General features: G+C 36.4%; 1 protein-coding gene and 1 long non-coding RNA gene across 5 annotated transcripts in view; one reads left to right on the top strand and one right to left on the bottom strand.

Annotated features, from left to right (window-relative positions):
• Nucleotides 1–209: 209 nt before the first annotated feature.
• The window catches only part of FSD1L (fibronectin type III and SPRY domain containing 1 like), a 93055-nt gene continuing 65294 nt past the window's right edge, over nucleotides 210–27970 (bottom strand). For 2 of the 4 annotated variants that reach the window (XM_054520398.2, XM_054520400.2), the window contains 4 exons: nucleotides 19623–19723; nucleotides 18896–19147; nucleotides 14839–14927; nucleotides 210–6287 (listed from right to left, as the gene is read on the bottom strand). In XM_054520398.2, the coding sequence (XP_054376373.1) occupies nucleotides 6162–6287; nucleotides 14839–14927; nucleotides 18896–19147; nucleotides 19623–19723 (568 nt within the window). In that variant the 3' untranslated portion in view covers nucleotides 210–6161. The remainder of the gene's footprint in view (nucleotides 6288–14838; nucleotides 14928–18895; nucleotides 19148–19622; nucleotides 19724–27970) is intronic. The other 2 variants (XM_054520399.2, XM_054520401.2) reach the window with 1 other exon arrangement.
• On the top strand, nucleotides 3021–22459 carry LOC134759796 (uncharacterized). Its single transcript, XR_010136574.1, has 2 exons — nucleotides 3021–3135; nucleotides 22203–22459. It is a non-coding gene; the product is annotated as an uncharacterized LOC134759796 (long non-coding RNA).

Genomic DNA, 27970 nt, shown 5'->3' with positions numbered 1-27970 from the left:
CCTATGGCCAGTCACTACTGTATTGGACTGCACAAATAACTTTTCATAATTGCATAAAATTCTGTTGAACAGTAGTGCTCTAAAATGTTAAGCTTTTTAGGCAAAGGAACTATGACTTTTTTTATATTCTCATCCCCAACAGCATATTGTATTTATACTTAAATAAAAGTTAATAAAATCAAACAATGAAGCAAAAGAGAACAAGAAAAGAGTTTTTAAATTTTTAATGAGATATTCCAGGTGCTTCTGTAAAATCTTAACTGGGACATTCTATACAGAACACAAAATCATTTCAAAATACAAGTTACTCCACTTTGAATACCCTATTTTAAAGTGAAAAAAAAATTTTTTAAAACGCTTTGTCTTGTTTCTAAGGAAAATGAGGCCATGTGCTTCTTAAAACACTATTGTGCGGCACTGAGTGCATCATAAGTAGTTCATTAAAGGTCTTCAGCTATAACTTAAAGGCCAAACCTGAGGAATTAGAATTTTTATTATCACAACTGCATAGCAAAACCATGTCCAGATAATAGACATACTAAATCTGTAGATTCAGATAACCTGTAAACCATTTAATCCAATTTAAAGCAAAACAAATATGTCAGGAGAGATACCAAGAGATAACCAGGTTAACAAGATTTTGAAATGCTTCATCTTTTTTTAAAAATGACAATGCAGCAAAGTTGTCAAATGTTCAGTGGTTACATTTTATATCATTTATCCGTGACAACAAACTTCCCAGCCATTTGGTTGTTTGGAAAGAACTGTTTAGACCAAATTCACTCTTTGCATGTGGCACTGGGCAGCCCTAACTTCGAAGTGCAAATGCCTGCATGGAAATGTAGCTTAATTCATTTATTTATGCCACTATTCTACACTGACACAACAATGCTGTGCAAGAGCTTTTACAGCTCTAGAGTAATAGGCTTGAGAAAATACAAAAAGGCCACAAGTCATGCACAAATTAAATGAATATATTAAAGAACATTTTAATTGGGGTTTTATTTTTTAAAATCATGTTTGAAATCACTGGTGATACCACTTTAAGCACACGCTTTATCAAAGTAAATGCATCTAGAATTATCCAAACACTTAAATCCATTATTAGCTAAAAAGAACACTTTACATTTACATAGCACTTTACTGTTGCTGAAGCAATTTCACATACTCCATTTCATTTTATTTTCTCACAACAGCCCTGTGAGGTAGACTAAACAACTTACACTTATTTTATAAATAAGGCAATAGAGACCCAAAGATGATAAACAATTTGTGTAGTGGTCACAGATCTAGTATATGGTAGAGCTAAGGTGATTAATTTTAAATACTTCAAAAAAGAAGCCAAAATCCTTTTTATGTCATATCCAGGGATTTTTAAGACTTGTGGCTTTTAATATAAATTATTCCAAAACTTTAGCTATTATCTGTCTTATAGTATGAATTAGTTATAAAGTTGATTTTAAAGAGTCTCCCTTAATAGGTAAATTAGACTCAGTGCTTTGGTACCTTAGGTATATAGGAAATGTTAAAAAAAAATATGCATTCTCATAGCCCTTATGTTCTCCAAAAAGTTCCAGTACTAACAAAAATGTGTTTTACCACTTACTATTTGACTTATTTTAACCCTAGTCAAAACTTAATAAGCTCCAAGCCAAAGCAAACACATTCACCTGCCTTCTGCTCTACATACTGTGAAATCCTCTACATGTCCATTCCCATGGACCAGCTTACACTGAATGGGTACCACTAAGAAAAGATACCAGTTTAAACTCACATAGCTTAAATGATTATGCATCAGAAGTCAGTACCTTATATTGACCCAGAAATAACAAATATTCTTATATTTAATAATTGAGTCATCTGAAGAGAAAAGTGTACTCTGGCAAATTCTGGTATTTATTTATAAGTCAGTGCTAACTTTGATGTGGCATATCCAACAATATCTTTTCAATGAAGACAATATACACCAAATGTAATCCATTTAAACTCCAACTAATTCGAAATGCTTAAACTGTTTAGGTTAATCAAATACTCCAGGTAACAAAGCTATTATATGTGACATATCAGGATCACAAATAATTTCAGAACATGCATACTGTAAGATACACACAAAACTAAACTATACCGAACGTGAGGTAATCTTGCCATGATAATTAAGGAAACATTCATGATCTCTTATAATACTCCAGTGCCAACATTATGAAATGTATATTTTGGTTAAAAATAACAACTTTGTGGTTATCTGTATACTGAGTAAATATATGTTGACCATACACTTCCCTAAAAGAATGTATCTAGAGTAACTACATAATCAAAGAAGAAACTTTTTCAGACCCATTGCATGTGACTATATAAAAGTGAACCATTTTATATGCAGTTAATTTGATTTTTTTTAGCAAACTATAACACATTTTAAACTTCTGACTTATTAGCAAAACATTTTTAAGAGGCAAACTCTGTCACACTACTCAAAAGATGCAAAACTATATGCACAGTCCATCAAACTTCACTGGTTTTGGTTAATGTACATACAAAGTAATCACATTTTTACTGCCATATCAAACACTCAAATATTTGCTGTATCAATTAGCCAATGAATGGAGACTGATCTTTTAAAAACAAATTATGTTTTTAAAAAAATAATTATTTTAAAATATAATCAATTTCTTAAGCCTGGAATCACATATTTTATAGTAAGAAGTCTACACTTTCCTCTTTAAATAAATATTCTTTGAAATAATCATTTTCCATATACTTTTCCAATTGTTTCCATAAGAAACAATAAAATTACATAAACAATTATAATTTTATGGACAAAGTATATAGATAAAAATTAATCATCCTACATAAGTTATGAAATAGCATATCTTAGCCTAATTAAAAGATTCCATTACGTTTACATTTATCATTTATACTGCCAAGGATCAGCCACAAAAAATTCAAATTATACATATTATTCATGCTTTAATTTCATAAATAAGTAAATTAAAGCAAGCCAATATGTCTCTTTTCATAACATAGGGAAAAATTACTGTTTGCAGAACGGAGTAAATAGCCAAAGTCTAGCTGTACAGCAGCAGTTCACGATTTGTCAAGATGATACAGATGCCATCAATGAAACTCATGTATAGACAGGTATGTCCTTAATACTTTCAGTTAGTTTACCTACACCTGGAACATTCAAAGAATTGCTGTATATTAAATTTCTGTGTGCATTAGTTATTAATGCTTGGTATCTACATATTCACCAAAATTTAAAGACATAATGACATGGTCAGCCATGAGAGTCAAAATGAATTGTAAAAAAATTCTTTTTCTAAAGTGCTTAAGGCAGCTCCTTCATTTCTATATCCAGCTTAATAAAACTGGTATGGAATTCAGTTGCTAAAAGAGAATGCCATACTAAATGCACGTTTTTATAAAACAACTGTTTTACACCTGTGATATATCCATTATAGTCAACCTCTCAAGCATTTCTTTTATAGAAAGCAATCATGTTTGACCTGTGGAAACAAAAACTAAATAAGCAACAAAAGATGTTTCAAAGGATTTAATACTTTTTACAATGTATTAAATTGAGCAAGAGCTCAATATTTTTAAATTCAAATGTAACTGAGAATATTATATAGTATAATCACGTTAATAGTTACCTTATTTTGAGACTAAATAGGCACTATATCTGATTAGTTTTCAGTTTGAAAATGAGGATGACAAACTTTCTCCAGTTTAACTTAACAACAAATAAACTAAAAACATCTTAAACAAAAAACCACATCTTCTTCTTTAATTTTAGAGACCTTTAAGAAAGCCAGTAAGAAGAAATCCTCAGATTCTTATTTTGAAGTAATAATTGAAAATTTAATATCAAGTAATACATGTGATGAAAATTTGGACTGTGGGTTTACTGAACTTACACTATTACTACAAAACCTCTCAGAGATGAAACGTCTCCAGTGGAGAGGTTTTCCAAATGAATATTAGAAAATTTTATGTGAAGAGTTTCAAGTGACAACATGAACACAAGAATCATGTACACTCCTCCAGCCCCTGATTCATATATGCATTTCCCCATGCCCCTGCAACAGAGGGCCCTCACCACTATAACAATGCTCTGTAGCTTAAACATCAGTTGACACTGCATGGGGCATGGACCAAGAGTATGCTTAGAGGAAAAAGGCACTGAATTAATGAGAAGAAAGAATTATATAAGACACAGTAGTAAAAAATTTTATACAACAGCATCTGACCTTTTCTGTGTCATATTTGCTAAAATTCACTTAAAGCAACTCAACTACTAAAAATTTCTGCTTTCAGGTTTGAGTCTATGAAGGGAATTATAAATTGCCATTTATTTAGATCCTGGAATAGGACCTCTATAGGGAACAGAACATCTGAAAATTTCTTTCAAATTCTCTCTGAGGAACAAAAACCAAAATTATAATTCTTTGGAGAATCAAAAGAGTATCTATTGGTTTACTTCATTCTCTAAACTGCCTTGCAGTCTTTAAAATTACCAACATGTCATCAGATAATAGTACAGATATGAATGTCCTCTGGAAAAACAATATTCCAATTCAAATAAAATTCCTCATTTACATTTGTTTTATCAAGGGAACAAAACATCCTATCAGTAAACAGTAAATTTTTAGAGAGAATGAGCTACTATTAATACTATTACACAAGTCTGTATGCAGAAAGCAACTCAAATGCAGGCAGTAATGGTCACTCCTTGGAAGAAGGTTGGTTATCATAGCACAATATATTTTAAATGAGAATGAAAAAAAGTCAACAAGAGAAATGAAAAGTTTCGAAAATTAAGAAAAATACAAATTCAGACCTCTTAAAAATGCCCAAAGAATTATTAAATACTGTAATTTTAACTTAGTTTAGCTCAAAGGATGTGAGTTACAAATTATAATTGACTTTTTAAGACTAGTTATGTTCCACTTAACCATGGGTTTTACTCTAAGTTTGGGAAAGATATCTATGTCAATTTTTGTAATAATTAACATTTCTTTGAAAAGAAAGTGAATGTAGCAAAAGGACCGAGAGAAAACAAACCTCTGAATGAATGGCTGCTTGAAAAACTCATGTGCCAATTAAGTCAAAGATACGCAGATTTTTTTCAAAACAATTCCTTAAAGCATTCCATATGTTATGAAAAAGAATATATACATTATTTGAGTATTTAGGTACCTCTCTTTATAACCTATCCTTCTTAGATAAAAATTGAGTGATACACGTTTTTCAATCCTCTATGTAACTTTAACAAACTTTCATTCCTATAAGAGATGTTAAAAATCAGCATAATTATTATCAGTGCCACATTCAAGTGGGAATTTTACCAAACACAACTACTAAAGGTAGGATTAAACTAGACAACAAAATCAAAAAATATAAGGCTTTTAAAAATCTTACCCATCACCTAAAGTGATGGAATGAAAAGAACTGTAGTTAAACAAGGCAACATATACAGAATACCCCCCTTGCCATTGTTAGTGCAGTAGGTAAAAAACTGAAATTTGGGTGATTTTAAGGTGTTGTGTCTAGAAATTTCTTATCACAATATTTTGGAAAAAAGAAAATTATACACAATCTAGTCAATAAACAAAAGAGGATAATTTTGTAAAACTTATTTATAAAAGAGGAAAAATAAACCATTTGAAAACCTTTTTACCATTCCCAACATATGATTTCAATTTTTAGAAAACCTTAGATGACTATGTATTTTTAAAGCTTCTGTGTTAGAACTAAATAATAGATAGTAATGAGATTTTAAAAAGACAAAGTACAGAAGAAAGAAGGCAAGATTTAAAAGCTTTTCTCCCCAGGCCTTAGGGTTACCATATGTAATTAAACATTAGAAGAGTCAAAGTAATCCAAGAAATATAAAAATCAGCTTTTATGTTAATTAAACACTGCCTTTTCCCCCATTTACTCTTCAATCATCAGTTTTTTGCTTGGTATCTGCTTGCTTCTATGATACTGCACAGTAGGTTCCTGCAAATGCTTCGTACTAGGTGTTTAATGATAACAGATTCCAGGCCTCAAAGCAGAACACAGCAAACCTGATTTTCACTACTCACAAATTCCTGTGATTAGTAACTGCACAGAAAAAGCCACCCAATCAAGACGGAGGGTAAACGTATTCTGAGTAGACACTATTGAGTAACAACATTGTTCAGGCTGCTAGCTGAACCAGTCATTCCATTTTCACTTTTCTGAAGTGTTCTCACAGCACTTGGAACCTGCATCCCAGTACTCAAAGAAAGTCCACCACACCATACCTAAGAAAAGACAAAAAAACCTGTCAGATTTCAAATCAAACTAGAACTTCAGTCATTTTCAAATTTCCATTTCAAAGGCAAAATGCCACACATATGAACATCAATCATTCTCAAAACAGATTAACTGTCATATTTCAGCTGAGGGGAAATGGAAAGACTAAATTAGAATTATTTTAGAACCACAGAGGCCAGAGGAAGTCTTGGTGGTAGCAGAACCAACTGAAGCTGCACCCAAGAGAAGGAACGCAGGGCTGCAGAAATTGAGAAACTTAATTGGCTTAATCTAGGCAAAAGGTATTACCTATCACTACTGATGCTAACTTTCACAACCAAGGGAAGCATACAAAGCACCAACTTACTTCCCACTTATGCTTTTGGTTTTGATAATGAGATATGGCCTGAGACTATAAAAATCTAACACCCCTCTGTTAACAGTAAAATCCACTGTTTTCTTCCTTACCGTGTTAACTATAAGAACTCTTATATAATTATTTAAGAAGGACTCCTGACAAAAATGCAAATCCCAATATCCAGATGTACTTCCCATGTTCTATTACTTATCATAAATGTGAATGACTTTGTGATAGATAAAACTGCTTTGCTTAGGCTAGTTCAACATATGCAAATCAATAAACATAATCCAGCATATAAACAGAACCAAAGACAAAAACCACATGATTATCTAAATAGATGCACAAAAGGCCTTTAACAAAATTCAACAGCCCTTCATGCTAAAAACTCTCAATAAATTAGGTATTGATGGGACATATCTCAAAATAATACGAGCTATTTATGACAAACCCACAGCCAATATCATACTGAATGGGCAAAAACTGGAAGCATTCCCTTTGAAAACTGGCACAAGACAGGGATGCCCTCTCTCACCACTCCTATTCAACATAGTGTTGGAAGTTCTGGCCACGGCAATCAGGCAGGAGAAAGAAATAAAGCGTATTCAGTTAGGAAAAGAGGAAGTCAAATTGTCCCTGTTTGCAGATGACATGATTGTATATCTAGAAAACCCCATCGTCTCAGCCCAAAATCTCCTTAAGCGATAAGCAACTTCAGCAAAGTCTCAGGATACAAAATCAATGTGCAAAAATCACAAGCATTCCTATACACGAATAACAGACAGAGAGCCAAATCATGAGTGAACTCCCGTTCACAATTGCTTCAAAGAGAATAAAATACCTAGGAATACAACTTAAAGGGATGTGAAGGACCTCTTCTAAGAGAACTACAAACCACTGCTCAACGAAATAAAAGAGGACACAAACAAAGGGAAGAACATTCCATGCTCATGGATAGGAAGAATCAATATCGTGAAAATGGTCATACTGCCCAACGTAATTTATAGATTTAATGCCATCCCCATCAAGCTACCAATGACTTTCTTCACAGAATGGGAAAAAACTACTTTAAAGTTCATATGGAAACAAAAAAGAGCCCACATTGCCAACACAATCCTAAGCAAAAAGAACAAAGCTGGAGGCATCATGCTACCTGACTTCAAACTATACTACAAGGCTACAGTAACCAAAGCAGCATGGTACTGGTACCAAAACAGAGATATAGACCAATGGGACAGAACAGAACCCTCAGAAATAATACCACACATCGACAACCATCTGATCTTTGACAAACCTGACAAAAATAAGAAATGGGGAAAGGATTCCCTATTTAATAAATGGTGCTGGGAAAACTGGCTAGCCATATGTAGAAAGCTGAAACCGGATCCCTTCCTTACACCTTATACAAAAATTAATTCAAGATGGATTAAAGATTGAAATGTTAGACCTAAAACCATAAAAACCCTAGAAGAAAACCTAGGCAATACCATTCAGGACATAGGCATGGGCAAGGACTTCATGACTAAAACACCAAAAGCAATGGCAACAAAAGCCAAAATTGACAAATGGGACCTAATTAAACTAAAGAGCTTCTGCATAGCAAAAGAAACTACCATCAGAGTGAACAGGCAACCTACAGAATGGGAGAAAATTTTTGCAATCTACTCATCTGACAAAGGGCTAATATCCAGAATCTACAAACAACTCAAACAAATTTACAAGAAAAAAACAACCCCAGCAAAAAGTGGGCAAAGGATACGGACAGACACTTCTCAAAAGACATTTATGCAGCCAACAGACACGTGAAAAAATGCTCATCACTGGCCATCAGAGAAATGTAAATCAAAACCACAATGAGATACCATCTCAAACCAGTTAGAATGGCGATCATTAAAAAGTCAGGAAACAGCCCGGCTGCCCCGTCTGGGAGGTGAGGAGCGCCTCTGCCCGGCTGCCACCCCATCTGGGAGGAAGTGAGGAGCGCCTCTGCCCGGCCGCCACGTCTGGGAAGTGAGGAGCGCCTCTGCCCGGCCGCCCATCGTTTGGGAGGTGAGGAGCACCTCTGCCCGGCCGCCCCGTCTGGGAAGTGAGGAGCGCCTCTGCCCGGCCGCACCGTCTGGGAAGTGAGGAGCGCCTCTGCCCGGCCGCCCCCTCTGGGAAGTGAGGAGCGCCTCTGCCCGGCCACCCCGTCTGGGAAGTGAGGAGCACCTCTGCCCAGCCGCCCATCGTCTGGGAGGTGAGCAGCGCCTCTGCCCGGCCGCCCCGTCTGGGAAGTGAGGAGGACCTCTGCCCGGCCGCCCCGTCTGGGATGTGAGGAGCGCCTCTGCCCGGCCGACCCGTCTGGGAGGTGAGGAGCGCCTCTGCCTGGCTGCCACCCCGTCTGGGAGGAAGTGAGGAGCACCTCTGCCCGGCCTCCCTGTCTGGGAGGTGAGGAGCGTCTCTGCCCGGCCGCCCCGTCTGGGAGGTGAGGAGCGCCTCTGCCCGGCCGCCCCGTCTGGGAAGTGAGGAGCGCCTCTGCCCGGCCGCCCTGTCTGGGAGGTGAGGAGCGCCTCTGCCTGGCTGCCACCCCATCTGGGAGGAAGTGAGGAGCGCCTCTGCCCGGCCGCCCCGTCTGGGAAGTGAGGAGCGCCTCTGCCCGGCCGCCCCGTCTGGGAGGTGAGGAGCGCCTCTGCCTGGCCGCCCCGTCTGGGAGGTGAGGAGTGCCTCTACCCGGCCACCCATCGTCTAGGATGTGAGGAGCGCCTCTGCCCGGCCGCCCCATCTGGGATGTGAGGAGCACCTCTGCCTGGCCACCCCATCTGGGAAGTGAGGAGCGCCTCTGCCCGGCCGCCCCGTCTGGGAAGTGAGGAGCGCCTCTGCCCGGCGGCCCTGTCTGGGAGGTGAGGAACGCCTCTGCCCGGCCGCCCTGTCTGGGAGGTGTACCCAACAGCTCCGAAGAGACAGCGACCATCGGGAGCGGGCCATGAGGACGATGGCGGTTTTGTTGAAAAGAAGGGGGGGAAGTGTGGGGAAAGGAAGGAGAGACCAGATTGTTGCTGTGTCTGTGTAGAAAGAGGTGGGCATAGAAGACTCCATTTTGTTCTGACTAGGAGAAATTCTTCTGCCTTGGGATGCTGTTGATCTATGGCCTTTCCCCCAGCCCCCTGCTCTCTGAAACATGTGCTGTGTCAACTCATGGTTAAATGGATTAAGGGTAGTGCAAGATGTGCTTTGTTAAACAGATGCTTGAAGGCACCATGCTCTTTAAGAGTCATCACCACTCCCTAATCTCAAGTACCCAGGGACACAAACACTGCAGAAGGCCGCAGGGAACCTCTGCCTAGGAAAACCAGAGACCTTTGTTCATGTGTTTATCTCCTGACCTTCTCTCCACTATTATCCTATGACCCTGCCATATCCCTCTCTCCGAGAAACACCCAAGAACGATCAATAAATACTTAATAAAAAAAAAAAAAGTCAGGAAACAACAGGTGCTGGAGAGGATGTGGAGAAATAGGAACACTTTTACTCTGTTGGTGGGACTGTAAACTGGTTCAACCACTGTGGAAGACAGTGTGGCGATTCCTCAGGGATCTAGAACTAGAAATACCATTTGACCCAGCCATCCCATTACTGGGTATATACCCACCCAAAGGATTATGAATCATGCTGCTATAAAGACACATGCACATGTATGTTTATTGCAGCACTATTCACAATAGCAAAGACTTGGAACCAACCCAAATGTCCATCAATGATAGAGTGGATTAAGAAAATGTGGCACATATACACCATGGAATCCTATGCAGCCATAAAAAAGGATGAGTTCATGTCCTTTGTTAGGGACATGGATGAAGCTGAAAACCATCATTCTCAGCAAACTATCGCAGGGACAAAAAACCAAACACCGCATGTTCTCACTCATAGGTGGGAACTGAACAATGAGAACACTTGGACACAGGAAAGGGAACATCACACACCAGGGCCTGTTGTGGGGTTGAGGGAGGGGAGAGGGATAGCATTAGGAGATATACCTAAGGTAAATGACAAGTTAATGGGTGCAGCACACCAACATGGCACATGTATACATATGTAACAAACCTGCACATTGTGCACATGTACCCTAGAACTTAAAGTATAATAAAAATAAAAATAAAATAAAATAAAAACTGCTTTGCTTGTGAACAGAGCAGCTATGATTCAATAAAGTGAGAAATAAGATTTGGGACACAGTCAAAAGAATTAAAATATGAAAATACAGATCATTGACACTATCATCAACTACCGTATATATTAATAGTAGACACAAGCTTAAAGCAAGGGAAATTCTAGAAGTTGTTTAAGTATCATCACATTCAATTATACCCTTAAGTGTTCAATATCTACTAAGTAACTAGATTATTGTACCAAAGAATCTACTGAACTGTGAAATTTGTAATTATATAATTAACATTATAAATTTTCAAAACTAGCAGGCTCAGTAATGATAACTCCCAAAATACAAAAGCAACTTTCTGATTATAAAACTAGTATATTATTTTTTGGAAATTATTTAAATGATTTAGAAAAATATTTACTCAAAATATCTAACATGAAGATGCAAAGGGAAATCAAGAAGAAAACATAAAACCTTTGTGACCTTGAGTTAAGCAAAGCATTACCCATAATAGGGAAAAAAATTACTAAACTGGACTTCATATCAAAATGAAAAACTTCTCTTTGAAATGTTCAGAAAATGAAAATGCAAACCATAACCAAGAGAAAATATTTGCAAAGCATATATCTGATAAAGGATTCACATCCAAACTTATAAAGAACTCTTAAAAATAGGAAAACCAGGCAGTGGCTCATGCCTATAATCCCAGGATTTTGGGGGGCCAACGCTGGCGGATCATTTGAGCCCAAGACTTCGAGACCAGCCTGGGCAATATGGCAAAACTCCATCTGTACAAGAAACATTTTTTAAATAGCCAGGTGTGGTGGTGGGCACCTGTAATCCCAGCTACTCGGGAGGCTAAGGTGGGAGGATCACTCGAGCCCAGGCAGTTGTGACTGCAGTGAGCTGTGATCGCACCACTGTACTCTAGCGAGACCCTGTCTTAAAAATAAAGTAAAATAAAAAAATAAAAAAACAATTAAGTCCTAAAAAGTAAGCAAAGAATTTTAACAGATACTTGAAATAAATTATATGAATGGCAAATAAGCACATGAAACATCATTTGACATTAGGAAAGTACAAATAAAAACACAATGACAGACCACTACACACCTATTAAAATGGCTTAACAACAACAAAAAATCTGGTAATATCAAATAATGGCAAGGATATGACCAACTCTCATATCACTGATAGGAAGGCAAAAAATGGTACAGCCACTTTGGAAGACATTTTGGTAGTTCCCTATGAAGTTAAACATACACTTTCAATGTGATACAGCTACTCTATTACTGCTGTTAGGTATTTACCCAAGGGAAAATCCCATATGTAAATGTTTATAGTGATTTTATTCATAACTGCCCCAAACTGGGAAAAACCCAAGTGTCTTTCAACTGGTGAACGAATGAATAAACTGTGATACATACATATATGAAACACTACTCAGCAATGAAAAAGAGGAGAATACTGACACCACAACAACATGGATGAATTTCAAATGCAGCATGGTACGGAATCAAAAGGCTACATACCATATAATTCTATTTATAGGATGTTCTGGAAAAGGTACAACTATAGGGCCTACGAACTGGTTACTGATAGCTAGGGCTGGTTGTGTGGAAGGGTCCACTATAAAAGAACACAAAGGAATTTTCTAGGGTGATGGAAATGTTCTATATCTTGATTATGGTGGTAGTTATACAACTGCAGGCATTTGCTAAAAACCACAGAACTGCACCATACTATAAATTCAATAAAACTGACTCAAAAATTAATCTTGTACACAAAACATTTAATAGGCATTAACGTACTTAATAAAAGCAAGTCTTCAATGAAGGAAAAAAAATTTTAACAAGCTTAAAATAATTTCTTGCAGTATCTTATGACATTTACTAATATAATTAGAGTATTATTTGGAATGAAAAACAATAAACTCAGTACAGACATACATGAGATAGATTCCAATTAAAAGTAAATCTACTATTTATAAAAGCACACCTAAGACTTGGAAAAAATTTTTCTGCATTCCACATGGTAAACAATTCATCCTTGACAGACCAGTTTGGAAAAATAGCCAAAAATGCATAATATGGCAGAGGTTTGTACAAAGTTAAAAAAAAAAAAAAAAAGGAAAAAGAAACAACCCTTCCAGTATCTTTATGTTTCCATGAGCAATAACTTTAGTCACTAATCACTTACTTTTAATGTAAAAATAGGTGTCCTGGTTATTAGCGTTGTTTTAAACTTAAGAGATTAAAGTATCTGGAATAAATAATTACTATGGATAATGAGATTTAAAAGCACTGTATTTTCAACCCACTCTTACTCTGAAAACTTTCTCCTTATAGTTGAGAAGTTAGTTAGGGGTGATGACAGAAGAATATACATGAGAAATATTCCATTTGAAATATACCATCTTGATTTATAGAGGTAGCCTCCAAATTTAAGGAAAGCTCTAGCCAAAGTAATGGTAACTTTAACTGGATCCCAGAACTCCCCACAGGAACCTAACCTATGAAAAGATGCAGAAGGTTACAAGTTGGAAAAAGCAATAACATTTGCTTAAATAAATTCAAAACCATGTTTTATTTTGTGCAGAGAAACATAAATTTTTCTTTTCAACCTGAAATTGAGTAGACCTGCAATTACACAGGATGTAATTGCTATGTGGTGTACATACATATATTCAGCATAGCACACAAAGACAGTCATCTAATATTGTACAAAGATGACACTGCACTATGATCTTGTCAATAAATGGTCCTGGAATAATTGGATATCCACGGGGAATTAAAGAACGCATCTAGATCCTTACTTCATACCAAACACATCAATTCTACATTGTACTTGCATTGTAAATGCAGTCTATATCTAAGTGTACAAGGTAAAGCTTTTAGAAGACAAGAATATTTTCATGACCTTGGGGGTGCATACTGATTTCTTAAACAGAACACAAAAAGTGCTAACTGTAAATGAAAAAATTGATAAACTGAACAAAATTAACTTTTGTTTATCAAACAATACCAATAAGGAAAAAGGAAAGCCAGAGTGAAGAAGAGCCTACAAATTAACCCATAAGAAACAGGAAGACAACCTAATAGAAATACAAGCAAAAGATCTGAATAGCCAGTTCACAAAAGAATATACCCAAACAGTCAACAAATATATAAAAAGGTGCTCAACAGCACTAGTAATCAAGGAAATGCAAATTAAAACCACAATGTAATATATCATCCACTAGAAGGACAAAAAATTTTTTAAAAGATCATACCAAGTGTTGACAAGGATTTGAAGGAACTCAAATTCTTACATACTGCTAGTTGTAAATTAGCATAACCAACCATTTCAGAAAACCGGCAGTTTTACAGTTGATTATACATATACCGTATGATCTAGCAACCCCAATCATAGGTATATACTCAATGGAAATATACACATTTATCAAAAGATATGAACAAAAGTATTCATAGCAGTTCTACTTGTATAGCCCCCAAATGGAAACCACCCACATATCCAACTAAATTAAAATTTATAAAGCAATTGATATAGTCACAGAATGGAAAACTATACAGCTATGAGAATGAATGAACTATATCCACATAGAATATGGATTACTCTCACAAGCATAATGTTGAGTCAAAAAGATACTGTATGATTCTGTTTATATAAAACTGAAAAGGAAGTAAATTTAGGGTATTAAAAGTCAATACAGTGTTAACACTGGAGAAGAGCCATTAGGGACTGGAAATGGGCACTAGAGGGGGCTTCTGAGGTTCTCGTAATGTTCTAAGTGCTAGTTACATACATGAGTGCAGTCCTATAAAAACTCATCAAACTACATGATTTGTGTACTTCATGTATTAACATTAACTTCAATAAAATATACCAAAAATATATAAAATCAATCACAGATTTGGGAGAGGGTGAACTGGGGAAACGGAGGAGAATATGAAGAAAAAATAAAATATTCTCCTTCTCCAAGTATACAGTATAGAATATTCTCCTTAAAGTTGCCAAACCAAGTAAAATATAAGTTAGGTATATATAAAATATAAAACATACTAACCATGAAACCAGGTAATACTGGCTGAGTAAATTTTGTCTTAAAGGAATATAGCAACTGTTTAGAATTTGCATCATAGAATGAAAGTTGACCTAAAAAAGAAGGGAAAAAAAAAGCCTAATTTATTATACAAAAAATTGTAACATTTAATTAATTCTAATGCATAATCACGCAACAAGTAATAATATATAAGTTGGCATTAATTTTTGTTATAAACTATGAGGACTGGATTAATTATTCTCACTTGAAAATCAGAAGGACAAGTGCTTAAGGAAAAGCCCAATCCAATTTTCTTCCCCTGGTTTTCAAGACCTCTATAATACCTCTATAATCTAGCACTATTCGACTTATTTAATACAAACTATTTCCTTATTTGATCATTACTTAACAAATGGTTTCATCAGCCCAGTGTAAACCAAGACCATTTCTTCCTCCTTATTTTTCCTATAACCAGCCTCTCTGCCCAAATCCTAATCACCATTTAAGGTTTACTCTATTAAACCTTGTCTTCTATCTACCTGATGCCATACTGATACTCCAGTCTCTAAAATCACAGTATATCTATCACTGCTTCATTTTGTTAATTTTTTTAATAGAGGCGGGGTCTTGCTATTTTGTATAAGCTGGGCTTGAACTCCTGAGCTCAAGCAATCCTCCACCTCAGTCTCCCAAAGTGCTAGGATTACAAGCATGAGCCACTATGCCTAACCTGCTTTGCTAATTTTTAAAATCACCTCACAGTATATCTTTCAATAGGATCATGCCCTAAAAAACGCTGTCTGTCTGACCTCCTAAACTGGCCAACCAAATGGCCTCCTTACAACTGTTATCACTTCTTGAAACTCTTCCCTGATGACCATTCCCTTGGTTTGTATCATAACCCTGGGGATAACTTCACAATCTCCTCCTTTTCTTCCTGTTCTAAATGTAGCTGCTTTGTCCACACTCTCTTTTCTTTATATAATGCTTCCTTAATAAATCAACTGCCACCAAAGAGGAACATTAAAAAAACTAATATTTTTGCACACTATTATGTAGGTTGTTTAATATTTTGAGGTAATGTATGTAAAGTACCCAGTACTTTGATCTCAAAGTTAGTAAACAGCAGAACAGTACATATGATCACAAAGTTAGTAAATAGCAGAACAATAATGCTTAAATATATTGTCCTGTACAATCTTCCATAGCAATTCTGTAATGCTGTCTCAAATATTTAACGTCAGCTCTACTTAACTGCTGAATTCTAAAACTGAATTTCAAAATGCTTGCTAAACATGCCACACGATTATCCTGCTGGCATTTCATTTCCCCCCAAGACTCTATGTTTCCTATCCTGTTGACACTGTCATCCTCTTGATCACACTGGCTGGAACCTCAAAGTCATCTTCAACTGTCTGTCCTCAGCTGATCTGTATTTAGTTACTAAGGCCTATGAATTCTACTTCTACACTGTCAAATCCATTCTTAATTCTCCACTGCTCAGTTGCTTGTTGCCAGTTACTCAACACTTATTAAGGGCTTTTATGTGAAAAGCATTAGCCAGGCAATAAGGGCTTAATAGCTAACAAGAGACTCAGTCCTGCTCTACACCGCTTGAAGACTGCTTCCCGAAAAGTCTTATGCTCGCTATGCTTTCAATCTGTTCCATCTTTAACCACTGACTCTCTAATATTTCTAAAACTCGATTATCTTATGACTATAGTGTTCTAAAACATGCAGAACCACCCCTTCCCACTACTAAAGACCAGTCCATTATTATTTTTCAAGGCTCTCAGAATCTGATCCTATTCCACAATACAACTTCCCCTTGCCATACATTATGCTCTAGACTAAAAACTGTATCTCACTACTACCTTTGTGAACTCACAGAGTATGGGAAAGGAGAGAGAAGATAAGCAAATGTTGTCTTGGTAGTTGAAAAAAAAAAATGTGTGCTAATAAATTTGCCATTTATCCTGAGGAAAATGATTTAACTGATTCAAGGTGAATAAGTTAAAAAACAAAACACAGCAAAGCTAACATGTCATCACTAAAAATAAATCAAGCCAAAATTACTTTTTCTCCTTTTTTGAGTAAATTAATTGACAGCTCATGGAATTATTTGGGCACAATATTACTAAAATAATAAAATTTGGTATTAGCTTAAGTGTCAACTTGGAGAAAAAACATCTAGGGAATTACTTTAGTTCAATATTATGTCATCTTCAAAATTATTATACATTAGATGACTGTAGAGAATATGCTTATGAAATAACTAATTCAATGAGCTTTAAAATTTTTTCAAAATATAAATATCAAGTAAATTTTCAGATGATTTTAAGACGGGAAATTTGGGCCAAATCTATTAAGATGAAACTAAAAAAGGGTAAAAGTAATAGTCTTCATTTGCATTATATATAACATTGAGTTATTTTTAAAAACCATAAACTGGCCAGGCGTGGTGGCTCATGCCAGTAATCTCTGCACTTTGGGAGGCCCAGGCAGGTGGATCACTTGAGGTCAGGAGTTTGAGACCAGCCTGGCCAGCATGGTGAAACCCTGTCTCTACTAAAAATACAAAAATTAGCCAGGCGTGGTGGCATGCACCTGTAATCCCAGCTACTCGGGAGGCTGAGGCAGAAGAATCGCTTGGACATGGGAGGTTGCAGTGAGCTGAGATTGAGCCACTGCACTCCAGCCTGGACAACAGAGTAAGACTCTGTCTCAAAAAAAAAAAAAAAAAAAAAACCAAAACCATAAACTGCCTAATAAAAGAAAAAGACAATTTGACATAATGCCGTGAAAAAAGATCTAACGGATTAGGGTAGCTACAAGCTCAATATTAGTCAGCAGTGCTAAGTCATACTATTAGAAATAGCATAGCCAAATTACTGTCTTTTGCTGGTCAGAGGTCATGTGTTCCACTCTAAGAACCAACCTTTAAGAAAAACACTTACATACTAGACAGCCATAGGAGATTATAAAGACTTGGAAAAATTAAATTTTAACAGGGGCAGCTAATAACAGAATATATGGTCTGGAAAAAGAGGGCAAGAAAGTTTTTAATAAATAAGGATTATCGTGTGAACATGAGTGAGGCAACGTAATTCTGTGTTTATTCAGATGGGAAAATTTAAGAGAAACAGTTTCTGAAGTTATAGGGAGACAACGTGAGTCAACTTAAGAAAAATCTTCTAACCAAGAGCTGTCCAACAATGAAACAAGCTGCTTTCTAAGACAGTAAACTTCACATTAAAAGTTCTTAAGGCACACGAGTGGCAAGTACCTGCAGAGATAGTGTAGCAAGAATTGTATACTGTGTGGCAGATGGAGTAATTTCTTTTCTTTTTTGGATTAGACTACACTGTGTTAATAATTTTGTAAGTAAAGAAATTCTGATATTGAGGGGAAACCCCTTTGGCCCCTATAAAGATATCATGAGTCATTCTGAAGAATATTTTTAAAGACAGCAACTTGAAAATTAAGAACATTCCATTTGTTTCAAGTTTGATGTGGTTTGGCACAGTAAATATATGCTGTATAGCTTATGTTTACTAGGATAGTAGAAAATATGGCTCTGGTATCTTCTTGAATTTTTTTAAAATTTTTGTAGGTACATAGTAGGTGTGTATATTTATGTAGTACATGAGATGTTTTCATATAGGCATGCAATGTGTAACAATCACATCATGTAAAATGGGGTACTCATCCTGGGTTGGGTAATTTCTAAGGTCTACTTCAACTAGAAAATTTTGACTATCACTCTTTAGAGGTAGGTAATAAAGTATGGAAAGGAAGGAATTAAAATGGACAGAAGAAATGTTAGTGCTGAAGACTAAAATTAGCAAAATCTTTCAGACTTAGTATATTATAAATGAGTGCTTTTATAGGGCTCCAGGCAGACATCACATATACCATTCCAGTCAATTCTAGAACTGAGATTATGATTGTGATCAAAAGCCTACCTGATCAAAATGTCCTTACCACAATACTAATGTAAATCCTGTATAGATGATTACCAGTGAAAGGTACTCAAATGCAAGCAACTATGATGAAATAACCTATGAGAAAATAAACTTACCCCCATCGAAATCACAAAATACACCTATTTTTTCAGGAACAGTAACATCCAAAGCTTTGACTTTATTATTATGCTTTGCTGCAAATGTGTTTTGTAGCCAGTTGTTGACATGGATACACCAACTAGTGTTTGTCTTTCCCAACTGGTCAAATTTCCCCAACGTTTTGTATGCTACTCCCACACTGTAGGATTTACAATCCTTCTGGGCCTTGACCTCCCAATAATGTTGTCCACTTTCAATAGCAGTGTCTCCTACAAGAGATCAGAAAGGTAGATTTGACTCATCTCTTCCTTATGAGTCACACAGTTTTACCTATCACTCGTCCCAAAAAAAGACACAAAAATTTTTATTCAAGTACTTTTCCTATAAGAATAATCATGTTAACACACAGACATTAAATGCTGAGTACCTGCTCTAACTTTACCTTTATGTTTAGTACTATTCTTCTGAATATAAAATGCTTCAGAGGTTTCCTTCCTTACTATCCCCCCTCCTGGCTTATATATAAAGATGTGGGAACACTATGTAAGCTGAAGTAGAGTTTTAAAACTATCAATAATAATAAGACAATCTGAAAACTCCCCAAAGTAATTAGGCTTCAATTGGGAGAAATTTCTGGCAAAGATTTATTCAATATACAGGCAGTCACTTTGAGTGGAAAGTCCACCAGTGTGACTGTGATGCCTTTAATCTGAGATAATGAAAAACAATGATGTTTTGTCCTACCCAGCACCGTGTATGATTCTCCAGTAAAACGATCTCTACTGCCTCTTACTGCTGGTGGCCTGGAGCCTACAGATGTTCGTTTTGGGGATGGTGTACCACTTCTATATAAACAAAAAGAAAAAAGAAAAACAAATATTTTATACTGTAAATGTTTCATAAACTAAAACTAGAAATCATGGAAGGAACCTCTGAAAAGATTTCTAATTATGTTATAGAAATAACACCATTCAATTTGATCTGAACTATTTAATTAAAGAGCACTGTCAATTATAAACACTGAAATGTAAGAAGCTATCAATACAAAGCAGGCTGAAAACACTAATGGCATGCAGACTGAGCAAGGATTATACAAAGAATACACAGCTGAAATAAGAAACAATGCTAAAATGTGACAAGATTTACTAAAGAAAAAAAAGAACTCAAGAAAGATGGTGAGTTACAGCTTACATTTTTTTGCAGTTAAATGAAGACAAAAATAGGTTTCTTCTTACAATCCTGACTAAATAAGTCTTTTTATAAGCAGTGAGTATTTTTGCTCTGAATCTTACCTTCTTAAAAATAGAAATGGTGGCCGGGCACGGTGGCTCACACCTGTAATCCCAGCACTTTGGAAGGCGCCAAGGCGGGCGGATCACCTGAGGTCAGGAGTTTGAGACCAGCCTGACTAACATGGAGAAACCCCATCTCTACTAAAAATACAAAATTAGTAGGGCATGGTGGCACATGCCTGTAATCCCAGCTACTCGGGAGGCTGAGGCAGGAGAATCGCTTGAACCCAGGAGGCAGAGGTTGCGGGTGAGCCAAGATCGCACCATTGCACTCCAGCCTAGGCAACAAGAGCAAAACTCCATCTAAAAAAAAAAGGGGGCTGGGGGCTGCACGCGGTGGCTCATGCTTCTAATCCCAGCAATTTGAGAGGCCGAGACAGGCAGATCACGAAGTCTGGAGTTTGAGACCAGCCTGGGCAACACAGTGAAACACGGTTTCTACTAAAAATACAAAAATTAGCTGGGTGTGGTTGTGGGTACCTGTAATGCCAGCTACTCGGGAGGCTGAGGCAGGAGAATCGCTTGAACCCAGGAGGCAGAGGTTGTAGTGAGCCTAGATGGCGCCACTGCACTCCAGCCTGGGCAACAGGGCTAGACGCCATCTCAAAAAAAAAAAAGATGGAAATGGCAATTGTCCAAATCCATGCACAGGATAATATCAAGTATTATCAAGCATTTCTCCTACTCAAATAGACAAGATCCACCTTGACTTCCTCTTATATCAAATTATATGATATATGGAAAACTGGAGTATTGGGATGTTTACTAACTTTCAAAAACTCAAAATAGATTAAGTCCCAAAGATGTTTTCAAAATAACATTTTAATTATATTGAATTACTGCATTTAACAAAAGATTTTTTGGTCAAGATTATCCTAAAAGTATTTATGGGATATGGGGATAACTATATTCTCACCACTAATTAGAAATAAAAACACTTTTTTCTAACACAGCACTAGAAATTTTCTTCCTAAGAAAAGATCAACTTAGTAGATTTTAATATAAGCTATCAATACTAGAACAGAAATCTCTGATGGCAAAGCAAGAATACAGATAAAACTTAAAGTCATTTCATAGGATTCATTTCATATGATTGTGACTTCATTCTGCATTATTTAAATGTCTTGCTGTCAGAAATCAGATTTATTAGACAATTTCAAAGAACTCAGGACCACTTCAACTGTCTCCTTTTTAGTGTATAATATTAAGTAGCAAAAGTGCAAGTCTAGAACTATAACACTCACATGACTTAGTTTAATTCTTCCCAAGGAATTTCAAAGGTCCTTTGTGTAAAGATATTTCTTTAAAAAGACAACTAAAAACTGACTATAAGTTCTGTTTGAACAGATAGCATGAACAAAGCTGAATGTGGATAGGTAGATTAAAATTTCTGTGAAACTTGTGCTAAGGTAGGCAGTAGTTTCTTGCTATTGGGTAGGGGGACAGCTAAACAGAACCTGAGGGGGGAAAATTCCAGAATAGTTGTTGAGATCTCCAAAATGAAGGACAGAAACAAATAAAAATTACTAAACATTTATACTCTTTATTCTGAATAATAAAAATATATGTTTACACTTCTTCAAGGTTTGAGATGAACATGTATTCTAAGCTGATCTTATACAATACTTGTAAGAGTCATTAATTAACTAGTAAGAAAGTAAAACTGCAAACATTGTCAACTGATAACTCAGGAAAAAAGAACTGCATCATAATTTTCTTTCTGATTCATTTTATACAAGCTGATAGAGAACGTTAAAAGCCCGATTACAAAAGGTCTGTATGTTTTCAAAAGCTTTATCTTAAGCTCAGGAGAAAAGATAACATTACATTTGCCTCAAAGTTTAAAAAAATAGTACATGCAGCTCTATTTTCCTGATCTTGTGAGGGGCAAAAACTCTTGAAATCAATGCTTTTTAAACCATGTGCTGAACTCAAGGGAATCCACAGATGCCACTGAGGTACTGTGGGAAGAAGCCAGCTTTAGGGCTTCCTGCCTCCTTTAACCAGCTATACTTTTCTCTTTTTGGATTAGGCTTCTGGAAATATTTCATGAAAGAAACCATGCTGTTGCTTTTCTTAAAAAAGGTGTGAAAAAACAATGTTTTAGATGCAACATTAAAAGAAGACATGAAAAGGAAGAGGGCGAAAGTAAAATTGTTTCAACACGGTATATAAATTATAACAAAAAAGCTTTTAGGTCTCCAGAACACCTATATAATAAAAGAACTTCGTGTGGTTGACAGTTATTCTCCAAAAGTTCATGTGACATTATCTGAAATGAAAGTACATTTTCCCCTAGAAAAAATGAGTGCAGAGGTCACCAAAGATTACCCAATTCATCAAGTCACCAATTCATAAATTGACTGCATATTAATCTTCCTCCACCCAAGTTATTCAACTGCAAGTATTAGTAACTATACAAAAATGAACACAGTTTTAATTAATCATGTCAGTATTTGTGAAAAATTACTTTTGTAACCAGAGAAGGAAGATGGGATACAATAACCTGAGAACACTAGCTCTTCATTATATCTAATTTCACTTTAAAGCCCAGTGATTTTTAGTATTGCTAGTACTATCTTACCATTAACAGTCATGACTATGGTTGCTATTCAGCTGAGAAACAGAGCAAAGAAAGTCAACAAGATTTTGTTTTGGGTAACTAGGTAAGAATGAAATGAAAGGAGATGAGAGGTTAAAGTAAATCTGTAATCAAGAGTGAGGAGGAATTAAATGAACCAAACCAGTGGTTCTTGAACCCAGCTGCACGTCAGAATCACTTGGGGGAACTTTTAAAAATGCAAATTACCAGGACTTACCGTAAACTACTAAATCAGATACTGGACGGTAGGCTTGAGAAACACATGTCTGGTTTTTAAATTAAGAATTTCAGGATTTTGCTGTTCATCTGGGCTAGGAGCCACTGAGGTAAAACAAAGCAAAACTCCTCTATCAAGGAGCAGGGATTAAAAGGGTGATGAAAAGACAGGTTTTACACAATCTATCATACGGCACGCTTAGCGCTTGTTTGCTACGGCAAGTGAGGAACTTGGCTATGGAGTAGCTGAGGGAAGGCAACTAACTGTTGCTAGGAACCACATCTCATCTCTGTATCCTCAGTACAGAGTAGGTGTACAATATCTGACTAGAATGAGCTCAGCTGAGTAAACAGAGTATGTGATATTATCAATTAAGGACCATCTGTATCTTCCTGAACCAAAGTACTTAATTGAAAAAACAAAGGACTTTGGCATTTTGTAATAAATCAATGATTGTCAATTGAAAAGGCACAGCAGAATCAGAAACAATCAGGAAAATTTTTCAAAATACACTGATAGTTTGCCTCCCCAACTGGTGGTCAGAGTGTCTGCTGAGAGGAAACATGCATTCTGAAAAATATTTCCCAAGTAACTCAGAGCAACAAATAGAAAGTGAACATCATACAAATAAAGAGAAAAATTTCACTTAGCACTGCTTTAAAATGTATTAAGAGCTCTTTTGATAACAGAAAAACAATTTTTAAAAATTTATAACTTACCAGTAGTAAAGAAATAAACGGAAGCATGGAGAAAAGAAAAACAGACATAACTATTGACATTGGCAGTTTAATTTCAGAGAAAAGTTAAATGAGGAAAACTCTTCCATTGCAGCATTCCAGACTTCCAATCCTAAGTCACTTTTGCAAGAAACAACTTATAATAAGTTTTATGTCAAGCATGATCTCCTCCCATCCCCTCCCTCACCCCACGTCCCTAAAGGACACCCTGGCCACTTAACTATCTGAATTTAAGTAAGGCTCTTCAGCTACCTCTAGTCTGGATTGTTTTACCAGCTTCCCAAATAATTTCTTTACTGTCCAATTCATCTTTTTCATTATTACAAGATAAAGCTAACTCTGATTCCTCTATTTAAAAATCTTCATTTACTTCTATACTACTTAGAAACGACTTAGCATGACATTCTGGTTCTTGATTTAGTCCTAATCTGCCTTTCTAGCCTTCTAACCCCTAGAGAGCACTATATAGCTAAATATACCATCCAAAATGTTGTTTAAACTCACACCATCTGCTTCAGTGTCTTTGCTATGGCTGTTCCACCTTTCACTGCAAGTCTAACAACCATACATTTTCCCACCTGCTCAAGGACCGGCCTAAATCCCACTTTCATTAAAGTCCCCCAAATTCTACCAGGCTAAATAACCTGTCTCAGGACTCCAGCTCCAGGCCCAAATCCTGTGTGTGATTTTTTTTTTCTCTCTCTCTTTTTTTAATATTATTATACTTAAAGTTCTGGGGTACATGTACAGAATGTGCAGTTTTGTTACACAGGTATATATGTGCCATGGTGGTTTGCTGCACTCATCAACCGGTCACCTACCTTAGGTATTTCTCCTAATGCTATTCCACCTCTAGGCCCCTACCCCGACAGGCCCCATGTGTGATGTTCCCCTGCCTGTGTCCATGTGTTCTCATTGTTCAACTCCCACTCATGAGTGAGAACACGTGGTGTTTGGTTTTCTGTTCTTGTGATAGTTTCTGAGAATGATGGTTTCCAGCTTCATCAATGTCCCTGCAAAGGACATGAACTCATCATTTTTTATGGCTGTGTAGTATTCCATGGTGTATATGTGCCACATTTTCTTTATCTAGTCTATCATTGATGGACATTTGAATTGGTTCCAAGTCTTTCTATTGTGAATAGTGTCCCGATAAACATATGTGTGCATGTGACTTTATAGTAGAATGATTTATAAATCCTTTGGGTATATACCCAGTAATGGGATTGCTGGGTCAAATGGTATTTCTAGTTCGAGATCCTTGAGAAATCGCCACACTGTCTTCAACAATGGTTGAACTAATTAATTTACACTCCCACCAACAGTGTAGAACAGTTCCTATTTCTCCACATCCTCTCCAGCATCTGTTGTTTCCTGACTTTTTAATGATCGCCACTCTAACTGCCGTGAGATGGTATCTCATGGTGGTTTTGATCTGCATTTCTCTAATGACCAGTGATGATGAGCATTTTTTTTTCATATTTTTGTTAGCATATGTTTGATAAGTGTCTGTTCATATCCTTTTCCCACTTTTCGATGGGGTTGTTTTTTTCTTCTAAATTTAGTTACATTCTTTGTAGATTCTGGATATTAGCCCTTTGTCAGATGGATAGATTGCAAAAATTTTCTCCCATTCTGTAGGTTGCCTGTTCACTCTGATGATAGTTTCTTTTGCTGTGCAGAAGCTCTTTAGTTTAATTAGATTCCATTTGTCAATTCTGGCTTTTGTTGCCATTGCTTTTGGTATTTTAGACATGAAGTCTTTGCCCATGCCTATGTCCTGAATGGTACTGCCTAGGATTTCTTCTAGGATTTTTATGGTTTTAGGTCTTATGTTTAAGTCTTTAATCCATCTTGAGTAGATTTTTGTATAAAGTGTAAGGAAGGGGTCCAGTTTCAGTTTTCTGCATAGCTAGCCAGTTTTCCCAACACCATTTATTAAATATGGAATCTTTTCCCCATTGCTTGTTTGTGTAAGGTTTGTCAAAGATGAGATGGTTGTAGATGTGTGGTTTTATTTCTTAGGTCTCTGTTCTGTTCCATTGGTCTGTGTATCTGTTTTGGTACCAGTACCATGCTGTTTTGGTTACTGTAGCCTTGTAGTATAGTTTGAAGTCAGGTAGCATGATGCCTCTAGCTTTGTTCTTTTTGCTTAGGATTGTCTTCGCTATGCGGGCGGTTCCATATGAAGTTTAAAGTAGCTTTTTCCAATTCTGTGAAGAAAGTCAATGGTAGCTTGATGGGAATAGCATTGAATCTATAAATTACTTTGAGCAGTATGGCCGTTTTCATTTCTATCCATGAGCATGGAATGTTTTTCCATTTGTTTGTGTCCTCCCTTATTTCGTTGAGCAGTGGTTTGTAGTTCTCTTTGAAGATGTCCTTCACATCCCTTGTGAGTTGTATTCCTACGTACTTTATTCTCTTTGCAGCAATTGTGAATGAGAGTTCACTCATGATTTGGCTCTCTGTTTGTCTGTTATTGGGGTATAGGAATGTTTGTGATTTTTGCATATTGATTTTGTATCCTGAGACTTTGCTGAAGTTGCTTATAAGCTTAAGGAGATTTTGGGCTGAAAAGATGGGGTTTTCTAAATATACAATCATGTCATCTGCAAACAGAGACAATTTGACTTCCTCTCTTCCTATTTGAATACCCTTTATTTCTTTCTCTTGCCTGATTGCCCTGGTCAGAACTTTCAATACTATGTTGAGTAGGAGTGGTGAGAGAGGGCATCCTTGTCTTGTGCCGGTTTTCAAAGGGAATGCTTCCAGTTTTTGCCTATTCAGTATGATACTGGCTGTGGGTTTGTCATAAACAGCTCTTATTATTTTGAGATATGTCCCATCGATACCTAGTTTATTGAGAGTTTTTAGCATGAAGGGGAGTTGAATTTTGTCAAAGGCCTTTTGTGCATCTATTGAGATAATCATGTGGTTTTTGTCATTGGATCTGTTTATGTAATGGATGATATTTATTGATTTCTATATGTTGAACCAGCCTTGCATCCTAGGGATGAAGCTGACTTGATCATGGTGGATAGCTTTTTGATGTACTGCTGGGTTCAGTTTGCCAGTATTTTGTTGAGGATTTTCGCATCAATGTTCATCAGGGACATTGGCCTGAATTTTTTTTTGTTGTGTCTCTGCCAGGTTTTGGTTATCAGGATGATGCTGGCCTCATAAAATGAGTTAGGGAGGAGTCTGTCTTTTTTTATTGTTTGGAATAGTTTCAGAAGGAATGACACCAGCTCCTCTTTGTACCTCTGGTAGAACTTGGCTGTGAGTCTGTCTGGTCCTGGACTTTTTTTGGTTGCTAGGCTATTAATTACTGCCTCAATTTCAGAATTTGTTATTGGTTTATTCAGGGATTCAACTTCTTCCTGGTTTAGACTTGGGAGGGTGTATGTGTCCAGGAATTTATATCCATTCTAGATTTTCTAGTTTATTTGCATAGAGGTGTTTATAATATTCTCTGATGGTAGTTTGTATTTCTGTGGGATCAATGGTGATATCCCCTATATCATTTTTTATTGCATCTATTTGATTCTTCTCTCTTTTCTTCTCTATTAGTCTGGCTAGTGGTCTATTTTGTTGATCTTTTCAAAAAACCAGCTCCTGGATTCACTGATTTTTTGAAGGGTTTTTAGTGTCTCTATCTCCTTCAGTTCTGCTCTGATCTTAGTTATTTCTTGTCTTCTGCTAGCTTTTGGATTTGTTTGCTGTTGCTTCTCTAGTTCTTTTAATTTTCATGTCAGTATGTCAATTTTAGATATTTCCTGCTTTCTCTTGTGGGCATTTAGTGCTATAAATTTCCCTCTACATACTGCTTTAAATGTGTCCCAGAAATTCTGGTACATTGTGTCTTTGTTTTCAATGGTTTCAAAGAACATCTTTATTTCTGCCTTCACTTCATTCTTTACCCAGTAGTCATTCAGGAGCAGGTTGCTCAGTTTCCATGTAGTTGTGTGGTTTTAAGTGAGTTTCTTAATCTTGAGTTCTAATTTGATTGCACTGTGGTCTGAGAGACTGACTGTTATGATTTCCATTCTTTTACATTTGCTGAGGAGTGTTTTACTTCCAATTATGTGGTCAATTTTAGAATAAATGTGATGAGGTGCTGAGCAGAATGTATATTCTGTTGATTTCAGGTGAAGAGTTCTATAGATGTCTATTAGGTCTGCTTGGTCCAGAGCTGAGTTCAAGTCCTGAATATCCTTGTTAATTTTCTGTCTCATTGATCT

The sequence above is a fragment of the Pongo abelii genome, chromosome 13 (genome assembly GCF_028885655.2).
Source record: "Pongo abelii isolate AG06213 chromosome 13, NHGRI_mPonAbe1-v2.0_pri, whole genome shotgun sequence".
In the NCBI taxonomy this organism is placed as follows: domain Eukaryota; kingdom Metazoa; phylum Chordata; class Mammalia; order Primates; family Hominidae; genus Pongo; species Pongo abelii.
Note: the sequence above shows the minus strand (reverse complement) of the source record. Positions and strands in the feature narration are given on the sequence as shown.